Below are 20,024 nucleotides of genomic sequence, written 5' to 3' on the forward strand. Positions count from 1 at the left end.
CAGTCATAGGTGGTTCTAAAATAGGCGCTGCCTTTGAGTAATTAATTTAAGTTCATATAAGTCATACTTAAGCGCTGTTGGTACAAGTGTGCCTACCAACTGTTCCACGCTGCATCCGATTAGCAGCAGTTCGGGGACATTTACCTAAGAGAGATCAAGTCTTTCTTGTTGTGTTAACAGAGTTTCGCCAAAGTCAATAGGTGCAACGCCTCACAAACTATAATCAAACGTGAGTCCAAGGAAACTAACAGTTGCAACAGGGTTGGACTATAGCGATGTTGCTGTTAGGCTCCGCATAACAATTGAAAAAATGGTTGGTGTCATGTAGGAACACATCGCGTGCAGGTCATACATTACGTATGCTGGGGTTGATTCTGAACAATTAAGAGTTTAACCTGTTACCGTATCCAGAACGAAGTTGGGCCAGAGTTACTCGTGTATCCAACGGTAGTCTGCTTTCTTCTTCAGCATTGGTTGGATAGTGTATATAGATAACGAAGTTCAGCGAGCGCAACCCAGCGAAGCTGTTTACCGACTCTGTGTGGACTAGGCTTAGAGCTTTGCTCTGCTTATGTGGGTCAAACGCCTGAGTAGATAGGTGCCCAATTGTATCATAGTGCTTAAGGAGATGTTTCCATATTCCTCTTGGAGGCGGCACTAAGTCAAGCAGTGATTTGTTGGAATATGCGGGCTTTTGACAATTCAGCAAAATCTGCTTGCTCAGAATTTCATTATGCTCTTTTATGTTGAGCTCTTTCAAGTTGTTATGTAGATGATGTTCAGGAGTCATAAGAAGACATCCCGTGACAGTTTTGAGTGCAGTATTTATGTAGGCCTGCAACCTTTTGCAGTGTGCGTTTTTTTTAGGTCAGACGACCATACTGGCCTTGGGTAGCACATGAGCAGCCGGAAAATTAATTTGTAGGTTGTTCTTTATCTTTTCCCCAAGTGCTGCCGGCAAGTTACTTGAGTATTGATTTATTATTATGTATGCAAGTATTGTCACACACACAAGCGCACAAACGGACGAAAGTAATGATCGCTTGTTGGTTTGTTTGCTTCTTATTTATTTGTATCAGGGATCGACAAAAGCGTCTTATGGAACGTGACCACACCTACTTTGAAATCCAAAAATAAAAAAATGGCGACGAAGCTAGTAAAAAGTACACTACAAAAACTTCGAAAATTCATAAAATAAATTTTTTTTTAATATCTCGATCCTTGCACCACCTGGCGACGATTTTTCGATTATGTCGCTTTCTATTCATGTACGTAATATGTGTTCCAAATATGAGCCTAATCGGAGCACAAATACAATTTTTTGAAATATTTCGATCCATGCGCCACCTATCGGACATTTTTTTCTTATTATTGCATTGCCATTGGGTTCTGAACTATATTTCAAGCTTAAAGCTTGTAACTTATCGGGAAGTTAGTTAAATTTCGATTACAAAATTCTGTTCGCTACACAGAGTCAAGCTATATAAACCCGTTTTAAAAACACGATTATTATTTATTATATTCTATTAGATAAATCAGTGATATTAGATAAATCAGTGATCATCTTAAATTATCTTCTTACTTCAAACTTTTCACTAATATGTACATTCCATATTCAATTTTTAAGTTCAAGTGAGACGAAATAAATTTTCGTCAGTGCATGTATATTTTTCATTTTGTTTTCTAAAGAAAATAGCGACAACCAATCAGCGAGCAGAATTGGCGCTGGCACGTACGCAAACCCAGTCGGAATTGGTAGCTTTCAAAATTAACGTATCGCATTGTTTTTAATTAAATGCGTTCATGCGTTCAATTAAAATTTAATTTAATTTAAAATTTAATTTATTAAATAAATCAAACAAAGCTTCATTGTTTTCGTACAGATGAACCAAAAATATACCCAAAAATATTACTCCAAAAGTAATTTTACACGAAATTATAGCAGTTTAGTTCCTAATGGGTACAGCAGAATACATTAGGTTGTAGGCGAGAGGATAGAATGCGTGTGCACGGGGATGTGTGATGCGCCTCCCTATGCGGTGCGTTTGCCTGAGCGTTTTACAAAAACAATTGCGTGAAAGCGTTTATGGGGTGACGATCACTGATTTGTACTATTTCGCTCCGTATAGGTGCGAAAGACTTATATTCTCAGAACAATTAACAGTTCTAGATAATTGATATTATACTTTTCTACAGATCCACCGATACGTGCTGATCAGGAACAAAATGTGCAAGTGCCACAATATTTGCCAGATCCTCGCGATGGCAGCATTTATCAACTCAATGATATGGGAAATTTGAAAAAATTACCCTATACCATACCAGAATTGGTAGCCAGTGCACCATGTCGCTCAACCGATGGCATTTTGTATTCGGGCAAAAAGAGCGATACTTGGTTTGCGGTCGATCCCAAATCAGGCAAACGTGAAACAGTAATGGGATTTGGTACAGACAACTCTGATGCGACACAAAATCAGCCTGAAAGCGATGCAAATAAAGCAGCACACGATACAGCACGTTCGATATATTTAGGACGTACGCAATACACTGTGATGATGTACGATAGTCTGGCTAAAGGAAAGAATTCTAAACCATGGAATATTACCTTTTATGATTATAGTGCTCACACAATGACGCCGGATATATCGAAAGAGTATGGTGAGTATTTGGTTGCAGGTTTAAAAAGTACAGTATTTCTGAATTACAATATTGATAAAAAAAATTTTTATACTCAACAGAATATTTGCACTTGACCACTACATCAAATGGAAATATAGTCACTTTGGATCGCAAGAATGGCAAATTTCTATGGAAACATGATTTAACAAGTCCAGTAGTTGCTGCTTTCTTGCTCGGTTCTGAGGGCTTACTAAGTGTACCTTTTACTACGGTTTCAGATGAAGCTTTCGAGTCTATATTGGAAGAGTCCAAAGATGGCAATGTTAATACCATTAAATTGTTGTAAGTTTATAAAATGATAAGATGGAAAATTTAGATTTATTCATTTGCGGTCATTTTTGCGTTATGGTTTGTTTGGTACTGATCTGTTTTTGTGTTATTTTGCTCTGTTGATGTGGTTGTTGTTGTTGTTGTAGAGATAAAGACACTCCCGAAGGTTTTGGAGAGTGTAATCGATGTTGATGGCCCTTTACCGGATATAGATCTGGTACGGTCCGGCCACAAGCACCATTAAGGTATAACCTTGACTGTTTCACGAACGATTTAATGTGACCAAATTGAACTTTCTAGGACACCCTACCCCCACCCATAGTTCCATTAGGGACTTGGGTAGCCAAAGCCTCGGCAGCTAAAGAAACCGAATTCACCACGGGTAGGTGAGGTTGACAATTTGGTTGGAAAAGTTACAAATTGCGCTGGAATTCCTTTGAAAGGAATGCGTTTCCAAATCCTTTGAATCATTTGCGTATTTTAATCGCCTCTTACGACAGGCATACCTGCCTGGGGTATATCCTTAGCCCCCTAACCCCCTGGCGAGTTTGAAATACTAAAAAAGAGTTATAGAATTTTGAGATAGCTGGAGGATTAAAACAATCTAGCAAATTTTTCGTGGTAAATTGCGGTTTAAGTTACAAATACAACAAGGAAATTTCTCCTACAAAAATCTTTCTACATTACTCAGCAACGCGAGGAAGTCATACACGAAAGAGGTTTCCCGGCGTGATACCCATCCAATGCATGTGGCTCTTCACTCTGCAGAGGCTTGTTTAGAACATAAGTATTAACATTCGTATGCAGAATTAGAAAATTTTTGTTGTAACCGCAAAAATACTACCAGAAGGTTTTGTAGAGTATTACAAGTGGGGAAAGTCCGGATATAAATTCTGGTACTAGCCCGACTGCCGCGGCAACGATTTTTCTGCCCGTCGAACCTTCGTCTTTTATGACAGGCATGCCTTACCCAGGAAATATTCTAAGTAAATTTCAGCGTCTGAAGACTGTATCCACTCATCCCCAAAACTTGTCGCAATGTGCTCACGCAACATTATTGTCTCATTTGCTTTAGATGTTGTGCTTTCGACATGTTGCCTATATAATCGTTTGAAGTCGAAGCGGGTTAAGGGGGTTAGAATATACCCGCGGTAGGTATGCCTGTCGTAAGAGGCGACTAAAATACGAGATTCAAGGGGCTATGTAGCGCAACCCTTTCAGGTTACCATCACATTGATAAAACTCCCCAAAGCCTTCGGGGAATAACCTTATCGCTACAACAACAACAACAACAAGTCGGATGTGACTCCATCTTACTTTAATTCTGAGCTATCAACATTACTCCATGAGGGCCGGCAAGGTTATTTGTCGTAGTAAAAGGAAAGGAAGTTTTGTCACGGTTATTGCTTACGTACTTCGTCGAGTGCTTTCGGTTTCGCTGTAGAAGTAGTGGTGTAGGACGACCCCTCTTTAATTTCCTGTTATTTGCATTGAGATCGAACGATTAGTTGGCATCATCCTCTGAAAAAAAAACCGGCATCGGTCGGACCCTACTCAGCGGTAAGCCAACACTACTTTGTTGTGATGGCCACGTTACAATACATCCGGTGATGTAAAGCTTTTATCTGCAAAGCAGTCCGACTGGTACGGTGGTGATTAACATCGTGTATTAGAAAGTTACGGCTCATGGTTGCCGCCTGCATGTGGCACAAATCAATCAAGAAAAGAATGTCCAACCATATTCATTTGGGTGGCTAGTATCGAATGCGAAGAGGAGCAAAACAGCCTAAGCTCGGACACGGTGTCTGTCGTACTTACTTAAGTCCTGGATCTAGCGGATTAAGGGTCTTAGAATGTTCTTGCAGTGCATGGTGATTGCGAAAACCATTCAAAAGGTTATTGCATAAAGTGTTGTGCATACGAACTTGTTTACGTGACCTATTTAAATATTTTTCCACTCTTGAAGTAGACATTTTATTACGAATTGAAATGCTAAAATTCTTCACCCCTATTCTGCATTTCGATTACGTTCCCGTTCTACGCTCCGCTTCAATCAAAGTTTGGTATTCTGCATTACGACGGAATCGTGAAGAGAAGAGGAAGAGCAAATGATTTTTCGAAATCAGCTGTTGGTACGGAATGTGTGAACATTGGAACAAAATAAATTAAAGAAAATTTGTAAAAAACACTGAAAAACGTTTATATTTTATTATCCACGCCATTTTGTACAAAAAAAGCAATACAATATATTGCCGCAGTGTTATATTTTTTGAGTGAAGTGCTTTCATAACTGTAAGTGTGTTTTTGTCGTTCTTTTGGCCAATTCCCTGCCGTGGCCACCAAGTTTTATTAAAACGGATTCCTGCACGAATATAGTTGACATTTTCTGAATTTTAAGGATGCTAATTTCATTGCACTGGCCTAAAATACTTTATGAAGATATAAATCTTTCCGTAAGGATTGTTTACGTTTTCGCTTCACCTTCCTCTACTCCGGCAGCTTGCTTTGGCATATAACTGGACCCAACGAACAGACACAAATTGTAGCTGTCTATTATAATGGAAACAATAGCCGCGGAATTATTTATGGAGTTGGAAAGCAATGCTTACGAAAATGGCCAGGCGAGAATGGAAAGGCAAATATTGCGAAATTTGTGTAATCCATTTGAGATGAGTGACGAATTGTAAGAAATTGTACTTATAAGTGGTAAAGTTTAATGACTTATTTTCTTATTTAGGTTCAAAAAAAACTTTCGACTTAACAAGGATGCTTTCAAGTATGTGTTAGATACTTTTGCGGGGCAAATACGTCCAAGGACTTCGACATTGACATGTTGTTTTTGACCTGGAAACATATAAAAAACAATCATCATCAAGCCTTCTACGTTTCTTAACAAGTTTTACTTACATTTTTATTAAAATTCTGTTATAAATTAATAAAAAAATAAAAAGAAAATATTTTTCCGCCAACTAATTTGCAACTTAGAAAAACGGAACTACGATCGAAATGCAGACTACAAAAAATCGAATGATTCGAAGTTGGATCGAAAGAGATTGGAACACAGAATACCAAAATTGCCAAATCGAAAAAATTCCAATCCAAGTCGAAATGCAGAATAGGGCTGCTTATTTATTTGACTATACACAAATTTTGACCGCAGAATTCGATGAACTGCGCTAATATTGTTTTGCACAATTTGATACATATTGTAACGAATTTAAGGAAACTCCACTTAATTTACGCCTTCTACTAACGTTCGTATCTCTAAATTGTTGAATAAATAACTCCAATATTCACTAATGCAAAATGGTCTTTATTAGACTACTTTGAAAGTACTTCACAATAACACTTATACTACGCAACCAATAGCGTGCTTAGATTAAACTGTTTAGTCATGCCTCAGCTTGTGCTGCTTTTATACTCTTCGGTTTCCTCGTTCACCCATTTCTCCTAAGGTCTAGTAATTTCGTGAACCTGATGCTTGTTTACCAGCTATATAGACGTATATTTGTATATGTGAGTACTACTTCGACAGATGACTACAACTGTGTGTGAGTTATCTCTTCGTTGCCTTTTATGTATGCGGGTAAATGATGATTTATTCCTTTATGTAGCTTGCTTAATGTTCCTGTTGTTGTGCCTTTATTTAATAACCTTAGGGATGTGAGACAATTAGTGATGCTAATATTCGTCCCAATATTAAATTTGAACCACTTTATTTGCAGTCAATCATTATATGTGGGTGAGCATCGTCATGGCCTCTATGCTTTCCCATCGTTAGTGGGTAAAGATACACCACGTATTTCAACTACGCCACCCGTACAACTGTTGGATGGTCCTAATACTGCAAGTGATGAAACAGATCCTAAAATGATTTATCTTAATGATGTAATACGTAAAAACGCAGGCATTGTACTTGGTTACTATAATATGCCAAATGATGGCAATTTACAAATATCGCCATTGCCATCAGAAGATGAGAGCGCCAAAGGCTTAGCCACAATTAATCATTTACCTAATCTTAACACTGTTGGATCGAATGGCATTAGTATTATAACAACGAATAACGAAAAGAATTCAGCAGAAATTGGAATACAAAGTGAACCAGTACTTGATATACAAATTGAATCGTCGTCTAATGCCTTCAATAAAACTAAGCGAATAATACTGGTCAATAGCAATAAAATACAAAAATTCTTCAATGACTGGTTCATGGATCATCCGAGCGGAAAAGTTCATCAGATTTTAATAGTACTTGTATTAACTATGGTCGCTATGTTCTGGTATATGTGCAGTGCAATGCGTGAATTGAAAATTCAAAGCGAAAATGGTTCGAATACTAACTCTTCCTCCAATAAGAGTAGTAGCAGCAGTAATAATACCAATGCATTAGATCTAGTTGATTTGGGTGATGGAAATATACGTGTTGGTAAAATATCGTTCAATTCAAATGAAGTTCTAGGCAAAGGTTGTGAGGGTACATTCGTATTTAAAGGCACTTTTGAAGAGCGTTCTGTGGCGGTGAAACGCCTACTACCTGAATGCTTCACATTTGCTGATCGTGAGGTTGCATTATTGCGCGAAAGTGATGCGCATGAGAATGTGGTGCGTTATTTTTGCACTGAACAAGATCGTCAATTTCGTTATATAGCCGTAGAATTGTGCTCGTCTACATTACAAGATTATACAGAGGGCGAAAGGTGCGTGGAATTGCGCGCACAGATTAATGTTTGGGATGTATTGCGTCAAGCTGCTGCAGGTTTAAGTCATTTACACTCTTTGAATATTGGTGAGTAGTTGACAAACGGAATATACCTCCTTTAACTTCTAACACACCTTATCGTTTTGTTTGCAGTACATCGCGACATTAAACCACAAAATGTGTTACTTTCATTGCCGGATGTTAATGGTGCAGTACGCGTTATGATATCCGATTTTGGTTTGTGCAAAAAACTGAATTTTGGCAAGACAAGTTTTTCACGCCGATCTGGTGTAACTGGCACAGATGGATGGATTGCGCCTGAAATGATGCGCGGACAGCGTACGGTGAGTTGTGGAATTTCAAACGGCATACAAATAAAATTTTAAAAATTATTAAATTAAACTTTTCATTGCAGACAACAGCTGTCGATATTTTTTCACTTGGCTGTGTATATTATTATGTACTTACTGGTGGCTATCATCCTTTTGGTGATGCACTCAAACGCCAACATAACATACTAACTCACGACTACAATTTATCCAAGCTTAAAGTTGACACAGATAATGAAGAGAATATGCCGAAGGAGGCAAGCAAATATGTTAGTGATAAACGAAATAATAATTTTATTTGCAAATAATTTATTTGCCATATTTCTTTTTATATATGACACAGATTCTTGCTGAGCAACTTATAGCCGATATGATTCATAAAGATGCTCAATATCGTCCTTTGGCGCACTGCATAGGCGATCATCCAGTTTTTTGGAATAATCAAAAAATACTGGCTTTTCTGCAAGATGTTAGCGATCGTGTTGAAAAGTTAAAACTTCATGTGGAGCCCTTAAAGTCGTTAGAGAAGAATGGTCATTATATTGTGCGTAACGATTGGAATGCGCATGTTGATCCTGGTATAACGGAAGATTTACGCAAATATCGTGGTTATATGGGCGCCAGTGTGCGTGATTTACTGCGCGCATTACGCAATAAAGTGAGTAGAATTGTTGAAAGTTTTGAACAAAATTGTTCGTTGATGCCATGTATTGTAGACTGGGTCAAAAAAAAAGTTGCTAATGTCCACCCCTAAATTTAAAGATTATCTTAAAAAGAGGGTTTCGGAAAATTTTTTTTTATTTTTTTTTTTTTTGATCCTTCGAAATACAGCCGAAAAGGTTTTTTCGTTGAAACTTGTTATTTGACGTCATATTTTTAAAATTGATATGTCATTATTTTGGCCTTGAGAAGCTTCACATTTACGTTTAATGTCCTTTTAAGCTATTAGATTATTTTGTATGGGGACCAACCCTGTCTAATGTATTGCTATAATTTGCGGTAAAACCATTTAAGATTTTGGTTTATATGACATTCCTAAAATAGTATGAAAATTTCAAAAACTGAACCAAAGTTGAATATTAATATAATTAAAATATTTTTGTTAAGCACTGAATGTTAAAATCCTTCATGTAAATGTAACCGGTTCTGAATAAGTAGTTTATAGTAATTCCTTTCGTGCGTACGTAAAAAGAATAAGTTCATGAATGTCACAATTTTTTCTTTCCACCAGAAACACCACTACCACGATCTCTCTACGGAGGTGCAACAAAAGCTTGGTTGTCTACCAAATGATTTCACTAATTATTGGATAAATAAATTTCCTGAATTAATATCACATACCTATCATGCATTTACTATTTGTGCGGATGAGCCCATATTCAAACATTACTACAATGCTGATTATCAATTTAGTCGGCCATGGTATTTTTATGCGGATGACAATCTTTTTCCATCGCTACTATACGATCCAAAACTTTTGATGAAACAACCTGCTGCCAGCGCTAAAGATGGTAGCAATAGTCCAAAATGTATGCCACGTACACCTGAAAATCAGCAACGATTGAAACAACGTCATAAAAGTATATATAATTTCCCAAAATCATCAGACAGTGAAATGGTAGCCGTTGGTTTGCTACGAAATTTGGATTTGCCAACGACTACTACGACATCAGATACGACTGAGGTGGTAGAAGACGATGTAAGCAGCAATAACGTTAAAGTGTTTGCAAATTTTAAGTTCCGTCGAAACTATGGTAAAACATCAAATCGTAATTTCAACTTTGCTAAGAATGATGACGCTAATAAAGAGAAGAACGTTAAATGGACGTTGCCTGGCGATCAGGATGACGGAGAAAACTAATATGGAGAAAAAACTTAATTATAAAAGTATATGTAGCAAGTACGTATTTAGTTAATTACTTTTAAGTTTTTTAAGGTTTTTTTTCATTGTTTTATAATAGGTATTTGAAAACTCTGCATATATTCTTTGAACGTCGTAGCTGTTCGAAACGAAGAACAACATTTTGATCGCTTTTGTCGAAAAAAGAGTCTTCGTTAAATTCTATGATAGGACTTATTATGTTATATGTAGGATGAACGGAGTGCAATAAAAGCTACTACTACTTTTTTTCGAATAGATATTTAAAGTATAAAGTCTCGTTTTTCTATGATTATTAGGGTGGGCCGCAAGTGAATAAAAATGTTGAATGATTTGATCAAAACAATTTGTGACTATTGCTCTGTATCTAAAATACCGTGAATTAAAGTAATTTTTGTTGCTAAGTTGCCTGTTAAAGAATTGAAAAGCTGGTACTTTTAAACTTTTAAAAAAGAGTTTTTGAATACGCAAATTTGTATTAAATAATTAGAAAAAAAAGACAAATTTTTCGAATCAAACTTTTGGTTAACTTTGACATAAAAAATTTGCTTTCGAATGAAATTTCTCAATTTGTAATTTCTTAGAAAGTTTATTATACTAAAAATTAATATTGAAACGAATTTAAAACTATAGTTCTGGAAGTAGAGTTGGAATTGATACATTTTTATTTTGGAAAATTTGGTAGTTCAATTGTTAAAGTTTTTTGAGTTTTGGTCCAGTTGAAAACTAGTACAGGTTTTAACAAAACGAAAACTATAAATACAAATTTTGACTAACCTTTGACATCACATATAGTTTTCGAATAAAATTTATCATTTGTTAATGTACTTATTAAAGAAATTATTCAACTAAAATTTATATTAGAATAAGGCTAATGTTAAAGTGAGGATCGAGAGCTGATTCTTAAAACATTTTTTATATAAAAAAATATTTATACATATAAAGTGCAAAAAATCCTTTGTACTTCGATTTCGAACTCGAAATTTTTGTTATTCTATTTTCGCATTTGATATTCGAATGTACTACTAGCCGAGCGCACGATTAAATCATGCACGCCTCACTTCTCTTAGAGGATATCTAATTAATATTGTTTCAATTTCAATATTTCTCTTATGGAAATCTGTTCTAAATTGACATCTTTTTTTTTTAAGACTCGATTTAAAATTATTTTCGAAAATTGTTCAAATCTTTCTAATCAAAAGTTTGATCCTGTTTTATAATTTATTTAGGTTAAGTTTTATAAGGACTAGTTTTATGTACCTTAAAATACCCCTAGAATCTTTTTAAATATAAAATATTCTTTATATAATGTTTAACCGATACTAATTCTTATATCAGTGAAAGTTATTCGGGACCATTTTTAAACGGCTTTATTATAATTTTTTGATTTAGAACATTCTAAAATTTTTTTAAAAATCTTTCGAAAAATTGTCAAATTTTTCAAAGATATCAATGCTAAGATATTGATTGAAGCTGAAACGATAAGAAACGTATTCACGAATTTCTTGTATATGTATTTCAATATCGAATCATGTTACAGAATAGAGTATGCACGAATTTTGTCAAACTAAATGTTTTATTTAATTCCAGTGCACTTAAGTTTTCAAAAATACAAAATTTTTTAAATGTTATTGATATATTAGAAAAAAAAAAAAAAATTTGTATCAAAATCGAAATTAAAAAAAATTTCGTTTCTCTTTGATTTTTCGAAGATTGACTTGTTTTTGTGGTGGAAAATTTTATTTGAAAAAAAAAATAAAAAATAAAAATACGCGAGCACGAAAATTAATTTTTTTGTGATTTTTATTGATCAGACAAAATTTTTTCGTTTGAATAATAACGTTAAAACTATTGAAAAACACATCAAAACAAAACCACATTTATGTTTTTTGATAAAAATAACGTTATTATGCCGCCTTGGTGTATATTACTATGTACACAATGAAAGAAGAAAAATTAAATCGCACTAATGCATTTACATGCTCAATAAAATAAAAACACAAAAACAAAGAATTATGTTTTCAAAATACTAAGTAATTTAAGTAAATAATAATATAATAATAGCTTAAGAGAATGAATATTTTCAGTCACTGCTCTGAATAATTGCTTGCAGTTCATGTTTTTGCAACTAAATTAAATTTAAATAATATTGAAACCAATTCCAAATTTTCGAACATCGAAAACGCTTTCCAACTTCGAAACCACGCAAAACATATTTGAAATATTTTGAAGAGTGCAAATCTCTCCATTGAATTCAATTTCGCTTTTTCATCTCTCTGGCCGATTTCGCTTTCGTTATGAACTCCAGCAATTATTCAGCGTTTTTGTTAACTGAGGAACTTTGTTGCATTAAAATCTGAAAAAGTGTCTGTCAAATGCACGTAATATATCTGTGATAACTTTTATTGTTAAACTTTAGAATTGTATATGAAATTTTATTTCTTTTGCAACGTTTATATAAAAATATGTATTTTATATACATAAAAATGCTAAAGAAGTTACATAATTTATGCTCTAAAAGTTTAGGGCGATGGCAGAAAAAACTTTGCATTATACTTCAACTTTGACAACTAGTGGGCAGCAGCAAACTAAATTTTCTCGGCGCTGTGACTTTAAGTGAAATCCAATTCACTTTGATACAAATCATTGAGGGAACCTTAAACATATCTGCAATAACAAAATTGAAAACTATAACACATTTTTCCCTACACAAATAACACAGGCCGACGAAATTTAACCAACATGCAGACCCAGAAACCAGACTATATATTTCCGAAGGTTTATGATGCGCCGAAGGTTTATGGCCTCAGAATTACTCAATCAGCACCGGTTTTCGAGATATCCTAACCAGAAAGTGCAAAAAACACTGTTTTTGCCCATATTTGAGGTTATGTAGCCTTGCAGACGTTTTCTTTCACCAAAATTAAAGGATGGCATCTTTAAATATAAGTCTTCTTCTTTCAAATGGCGTTGATTTTGCTCAAATATCATTTTTTTCGCTGAGATATCGCATTTTGAAATTTAAATTTTCTACTCCTCAAATTCGATTGAGATAAACATGATATAGTCGATTCCTAATTTTCTTGAATTGAGTCTTATTTTTCTTAAAATTTTGTCTCACACCATAAGTGTGCTCACTCACCACACCCCTACCCTATCTAACCCTCGGGTACCAAGTCACACACTGCCCTAACCTCTAGAAACCACCCCTATCATACCGCAAGCAGGCTAGCCCACTTAACCCTGGTGACAGCGTTTACTTGCATATTTGCACCATTAAAAAAAAAAAAATAAGTCTTATTTATCTAGATATCTCACACCACAAGGGGGCTAACCAACTTAACTGTTAACCCATCAACTCCCGTATCCCCTGGTGTAGGAAAATTTAGAAACATGAAAATTTCAAAAAAAATCTCACACCACAAGTGGGCTAACCAACTTAACTGTTAACCCATCAACTCCCGTATCCCTGGTGTAGGAAAATTTAGAAACATGAAAATTTCAAAATGCGATATCTCAGCGAAAATGAAATGATATTTGAGCAAACTCAACGCCATTTGAAAGAAGAAGACATATTTAAAGATGCCATCTTTTAATTTTGGTGAAAGAAAACATATCCTCAAATATGGGCAAAAGCGGTGTTTTTTGCACTTTTAGGTTCGGATATCTCGAAAACCAGAGCTGATAGAGCAATTTTCGCATCAAAATCCTTCGAAAATATATAGTCCGGTTTCTGGGTCTGAGATGCTGTCGGCCTGTGTAATGCTTACCAACATCAAGGTGAATTTTTCTCTTTGCTGCCCTTGGCTCGCAAAGTTTAATTATGATGTAAAAATTCTCTCTGGCAGCGGTATTATATTCTACATTCGATATGTTTACATCTGAGAGTCCAACTACTGAGATGATTAACTTAGTTCTAATACATGTACAGCTCTATAATAAAAAAAGCATAATAAAAAAGGCAGCAAAAATTAACAACAAATTTTATAAATTATATTTTATTTGTTTTATTTTCGTTAGATTAACTTTAACTGTTAAAATAAAACTTTGTATAACGAGAACTACATATGTAAACCAATTTCAACCAAGTTTTTGAAAAACATTTGAAATTCCGAGAAGTTTTTAAAAAATTTCGTGAAGATATAAAAAATATGTATGTATATTTAAATAGATTTAATTATTTGTAAAACAAAAAAATATGTACCTAAACCGATTTCAAGGAAAGTCCTCAAGAAATTTCCGAACATGTTAAAAATCTATAAAATTTTCAAAATTTATATTTAAAGTTAAATTTATATATATACTTGAATTTATATATATACTTAAATTTATATATTATATATATATAAAGGCCTGGCAAAATTCACATAGTCATAAGGCCATAGTCATAACCATATTTTTACTTACCCATATCCATTGGCATTTGTTATTGGTGCCTTAACCTAAAAAAGGTGACAATTTCATAAAAAAGAAGAAAATGCAAAAAATTACTAACGAATTTCATACCCCCAACGTGTTAGGGGGCTTAGAATTTACTCGCGGTATGCCTGTCGTAAGAGGCGACTAAAATATCAAATTGATTCAAGGGGTTGTGTAGCGCGACCCTTTTAAAGGGTTGCCAGCGCAATATATAGCTTCTCCAACCCAATTGTCAGCCTCAAATACCCGTGGTGAATCCTGTTTCTTTAACAGCCGTGACTCTGGCAACCCCAAGTTCCCCATGGATCTAGGGGGTTGGAGGGCGGTATAGCTTTGAAGATTTCATGTGGTCATAATAAGTCGTTCCCGAGATGGTCGGGCAAGTACCTTAATGGTGCTTGTTACCGGAATGTACCGGATCTGCCTTCTGCAAAGCACCATCAGCATCGATAATACTCCTCAAGGCCTTCGGGGAGTGGTCCTTAACGTTACAACAACAAAAAGTTAACAAATTCACCATTTAAAATATTTATAGGTTATGGATGTGAAAATCCCAAAAACCAATTGGTTGGTATGGTTGACCGATTAAATTGATTTCCATAAGGTTAGTTGGACCAACTGCTAAATATATACATACATATATCGTAAGTTTGCCAATAGAAAGCATAATTAAAAAACTGTTTATAAAGAACCTGCCAACAACAATGCATAGTTTTAGTGGATGCAAATATACAAAAGATATGTTCTGTATGCAAGTATAAATATGTATATTAGACTGGGTCGATTTATTAACCGATATCGCGCCATCGATTTTTCGATAAAATTTGGTCTCAGGAAAAAAAAGTTCCACTACGCATACCCATAAAAATTATTTTCGAGCCTGCGAAAAAAAATGGTGAAAGGGTAAATTTTTCGACCAAAAAACTCACCAAAACCCAAAAACAATTTTTTTTTTTAACTGTTATCGCTTAAGTTTTTACAACAGTTAATTGAAAAAAAAAATATTTTTTGGGGTTTGGGGAGTATTTTGGTCGAAAAATTCACCCTTTCACCATTTTTTTCGTAGGCTCGAAAATTATTTTTTTGGTATGCGCAGTGGAACTTCTTTTCCTGAGCCCAAATTCTATCGACAAATCGATGGCGCGATATCGGTTAACGTTCGTCCATACAAACCGACCCAGGTAATTGTATATACAGAAAAAGCAATTATGAAAAGTCTGTTTGACAAAAGATCGATTATAGAAGTGCTGGTTGGAACCCCACTCCCGGGAGAAAAGACTTTGAAGACATTTACAAGGTATAATCGAAACAGTTGTTCGTCCCGATAACACGTTCAAATATTTCCCAAAAAATATCAGCAAGAAAAAAACAAAAAAATAATTCCATAAATTTTTCTGCTAACATTATTGCACGAATGGGGAAGTCACATTTTGACAATGCGACTTATTTCGATTATTCTTATAACCTGGGAAATTGGGAAATTACGCATACGATGAAATTTACCCCTACCGTTAATCACATTAATTCTAAAAATTCTCAAATTTTATGAAAAAAGGCGTGAGTGGCAAGTACTAGTTAAGTTCGATGTGTAAACATCAGGTGTGCGTCTAGGAAAATTATGTTTTTAAGTTAACTAGAGCTCATCCAGTGGTTTAAGTAAAAGCACAACAGGGGTAAATTTACTAGAAATAAATAGTTTCGCGCTTTTGGATCAGAGCTTTGTCGGCTTTTTATTGGGAACAACAGATACCGACAAGTTCTAGTTTCTTAACGGCTTGCTATCGAAAGATTATATGTCGTCGGTCCAATGCCAAAGAAACGAATGTGCCTTTTTTGTTTAAACGAAATATTATATATGTCAAATTTTCCAAAGGCAAAACAACAAATGCGCATTTTTTGAAAAAAAAAGAAAAAAAAATTTAAAATAAATTTTCAATTACTTAGTGGTTTATAAAAGTAAACCTTCCAATAGTGGTTGAAAAATACAAAATTAAATCTCTATTAATTAAATCTCTTTTTTTAACAATAGGGGGACTCATGTAACCGTATAAATGCCTTATAAAGTGTGTAAACGTATAAATTTATCTAGTTTACGCACAAGCTGTCAAACTTTGTATGAAAAATCATTTACACAATTTGTATAAATTTACGCGCACATTTCATTGTGTAAACGCGGTAAACTCAAAGCAATGCAACCTTGCAGACATTACAGCAGGCATTTTCATCAGAAATTTCCAACATCAGCAAGTAAAGGCGTTTTAGTTTTGATTTTCCACTTAATCTTGGCATTTTTTAATTCGTATAACAATCAAAAAAATTTTGTTTGGCAATAATACAGCTGATAAACAATCAAGTTTATCAAGAGTATTACTAGGTGCGTTCATATAACCGCGTGTGTAAATTGATATAATTTTACACCTTATAAGTTTATATGCTTTCATGAGTCCCCCTAATGTCTTACGCGTTTTTCTCAACACACCAAATAAGCACATTCGTTTCTTTGGCATTGGACCGACGATGTGTGTCATCATTTAATGGTAATTTCCGATCAGTTTGATTAATTTATATGTAGTTTTTCAGCTTTACTGATCTATTAGGGTCAAGTGCAAATAAAATACGATTTATTCCACCATTTAGCCCAACGTTTCGATAATTATCCTTATCTTCTTCAGGGGCGGTCTATATTTGTTTATCGTTTTTATATTGGAGTTTTGAAGGTATGTGTTTCGTAATAAACCGATGAGTCGACGTTAACAAATTGGAAACATTCCAATTAAAAATCGATATCGTCGATACATTTTTGATAATAATATCGATAACTTTTCGATAGTACGCTGATTCTGATCTATAAGCATTCAATATTTTACGTTCCAACAAAAAATTGCGCTCAACGTGGGGCACACTAATGTGGCTTTGATCAATATAGGAACAATTATTTCATTGATTGCAGCCCCAGAGCATTGCAATACTCTTCTCTTATTCCGGATTAGGGAATAAACTACAATTATGTCTTGTTCAATTAATTAATTATAGCTTGGCGCAGGTTAAAATTCTTTCCATATAACGCTGAACACAAAGCTCGAACTTTACTGCAATTACAGTAAATCTATTGCATATCTGAAATGACGAAAATTGTATAGCAGCAACAACTACATTCGAATGCGATTTTCTTTTACCTCTGATTCTTTTAATAATGAAATAACAAAATGTAAAATAAAATCGCTTCACCAAACCGGAAAATTCGGAGTTAAATATTTTAGAGAATTTAACTGTTCGTATTAGTTTAAGGGCCAATTAATGGTGGCTTTTCCATAACCAGATAAAACAGCTGATCGAACCAACCTCATGGAAATCAATGTAATCGATTAATGGTGCCATACCATAACGCTAAAGCGCCATAACCATACCATAGCCAACCAATTCGTTTTTGGTCTCTTGCCATATCCATAACCTAAAAATATTTGAGTTGGTGAATTTGTTAACTTTTTGTGTATTTTATTTATTGTTTTGGATACGTTATGACTAAGAGACTTATTTTTTGTGGAACATGTTTGTAATTACTTGCGTTTTCTTCATTTTCATGAAATTTTCACGATTTATAGGTTAAGGCACCAATAATCGAGCACATTGGAGATGGTTATGGATATGGGTATGGTTACGACTATGGCGTTAGGGTTAAGGAAGTTTAATTGGCCCTTTAAACGGCCAACTGGCAGAGTAAGCTAAGTTTTCTTTTAACTGTAGTTTAAATCCGCACTAAAAGACTAGGTCCTATGATTCAGTTGTTTGTTTTTTTTTTTTTTTTTGTTTGTAAAGGTCGAATTTTGGTCACTTTGTATAAAAATATATAGGTTAGGTTGAACTGGCCGGTCAATAAAGACCTCAAATTGACTGAATGTGTCCATAGTGTTACCAGAATTTGTTTGACGACCAAACGGAAGAACCCCCATCAGGTGCCGGGACTTATATAATAACTCCATCCTCTTGACATATACTGGAAGTTTTCTGGGACCTAGCTTAATTGCTGACTCGAGTTCTGGCAACTCTGCTGCCCTTAATAGCTAAAGTATGCCCATCGTAAGCCTTAAGTCTTAGCTTTTCAGAGATATGAGCACCTTTGTTAGTCTAATATCGTAGGTTTTGCATATCATCTTAAAAATTTTGCAGCCCTGCGCTTCTGTCTACGCTTTTCCTACTTGATATATGTAACTATTGTCTGCTTTTGATTTCTCCTAAATGTGTTGGAAATTATTATTATAATATCTTGATTAATTGGGGAATGCTTTTAAATTTTATTATTCTACCTAGGAATGCAAAAAAGAATAATTGGTCCGGACTTAAAAAAGGAATAATGACTATAAAAAAAAAATTAATCATTATTCCAAGCAAAGGAATAACGGCTGCAATCCAAAAGTGTTAGCCCAGGAAAGGGAATGCATAGTTTGTATTCCGGTGTGATTGCATTCCTTAACATATATATATCTGATTTGAAACTGGCGTACATAGTTTTGTTTAGAAAACCATCACATAAAATTAACAAAAATAAATGAAAGACAAAGTTAACTTATAAAATTAGGCCAAAAAACCAACAAAAAAATTACTTATAAAATTTGTTAAAAATATTTGCTGCGATTTTTATATTTATGTATGTATGTATACATATTCACTAATAGCATATCTCCACTTAGAGCTTAATTTGATATTTGGGCATCTAAAAGGGTTTACGCTAAATCTTGCCAATTTTATCATACAAAATTAAATCTCGAAAAGCAGAAGATTTATGTTAAATCTTTACTCATTTCTTCAATCGGTTATGGCAAACCTACAATTCACATGTCATGTAATTTTTGTTAGGAAAATATTTTAAGGTAGGAGCAGGTTTTAAATTCATAGATGACATAAGTTTTTTGAAAATGAAGTTTGGATTTTTATTGCCAAACGTTAGTACCATAAAAACTGTATCAGAATAGAATAATCAGATATGTTTTTTAGCTTTTTGAAAATGTATGTGTTTAATACGAAAATGTTAATTAATTTTGTGGCTTACATTGCAGGTTAAAATATGAGATTTGATAAACATTTACAGTTGAATCTCTAGGTGGAGATATGCTATATGTAACTTAGTTGTAATTTTTTTTATAGATTTGTTAAAGCACAATTATGGTGCATATATGTATAAAATAATTTCCTTTTATATAATTTAGTATAAGTTTATTATTTTAAATTTATTCCTGACAATTGTAACCAAATATTAAACTGTATGCATATTTTCAATTAAATAATAAAGTTTTGATTAGTGTAAAAAAATATATTTTAATGGTTGATAACTTATATTTTATTCCCGCAGTACCTAAAGCCGGCTTAACTAAATAAATTAAAAACAAAAAGGTCGCCAAAAGACTATAATTATTTTAAGATAATTGATTTAAATTTAAGATAATTTTCCAGTTTTCTTTTGGCTTTATTTTTTATTTTTAGTTAGACCTATTTTATAATGTCTAATCTATAACTTATCCTGTTTTGTTTGTCTGATTTTTATATTATTTTATTTTTATTTTATTATTTTGCTTTACTGATTTAAGGTTCGATTCGAGCTCAAGGCCAGAACAATAATTTTTTTCTAATGATAATTATTGTTATTTTTTAATTTTTCTAAATTTGAAAAATTGTGTTTTGTTTTTGGAATAGTAAGTAGAAAATTTTTCAGATAACCTGCCATAGCTGCGCAAATAGATCCATTTCGGAG

At 33.9% G+C, this 20,024-nt stretch overlaps 1 protein-coding gene across 2 annotated transcripts in view; it reads left to right on the forward strand.

Annotated features, from left to right (window-relative positions):
• Positions 1 to 20,024, forward strand: part of Ire1 (serine/threonine-protein kinase/endoribonuclease Ire1) — a 65,810-nt gene that overhangs the window by 44,853 nt on the left and 933 nt on the right. The window contains exons 3-9 of one of the 2 annotated variants that reach the window (XM_067756549.1): positions 2,197 to 2,658; positions 2,739 to 2,961; positions 6,675 to 7,738; positions 7,805 to 7,995; positions 8,067 to 8,249; positions 8,324 to 8,638; positions 9,212 to 9,880. In XM_067756549.1, the coding sequence (XP_067612650.1) occupies positions 2,197 to 2,658; positions 2,739 to 2,961; positions 6,675 to 7,738; positions 7,805 to 7,995; positions 8,067 to 8,249; positions 8,324 to 8,638; positions 9,212 to 9,841 (3,068 nt within the window). In that variant the 3' untranslated portion in view covers positions 9,842 to 9,880. Of the gene's footprint in view, positions 1 to 2,196; positions 2,659 to 2,738; positions 2,962 to 6,674; positions 7,739 to 7,804; positions 7,996 to 8,066; positions 8,250 to 8,323; positions 8,639 to 9,211; positions 19,588 to 20,024 lie in introns of those variants that run through there. The other variant, XM_067756538.1, reaches the window with a different exon arrangement.

Source organism: Eurosta solidaginis, chromosome 1 (assembly GCF_040869045.1).
Source record: "Eurosta solidaginis isolate ZX-2024a chromosome 1, ASM4086904v1, whole genome shotgun sequence".
NCBI classification, from domain to species: Eukaryota; Metazoa; Arthropoda; class Insecta; order Diptera; family Tephritidae; genus Eurosta; species Eurosta solidaginis.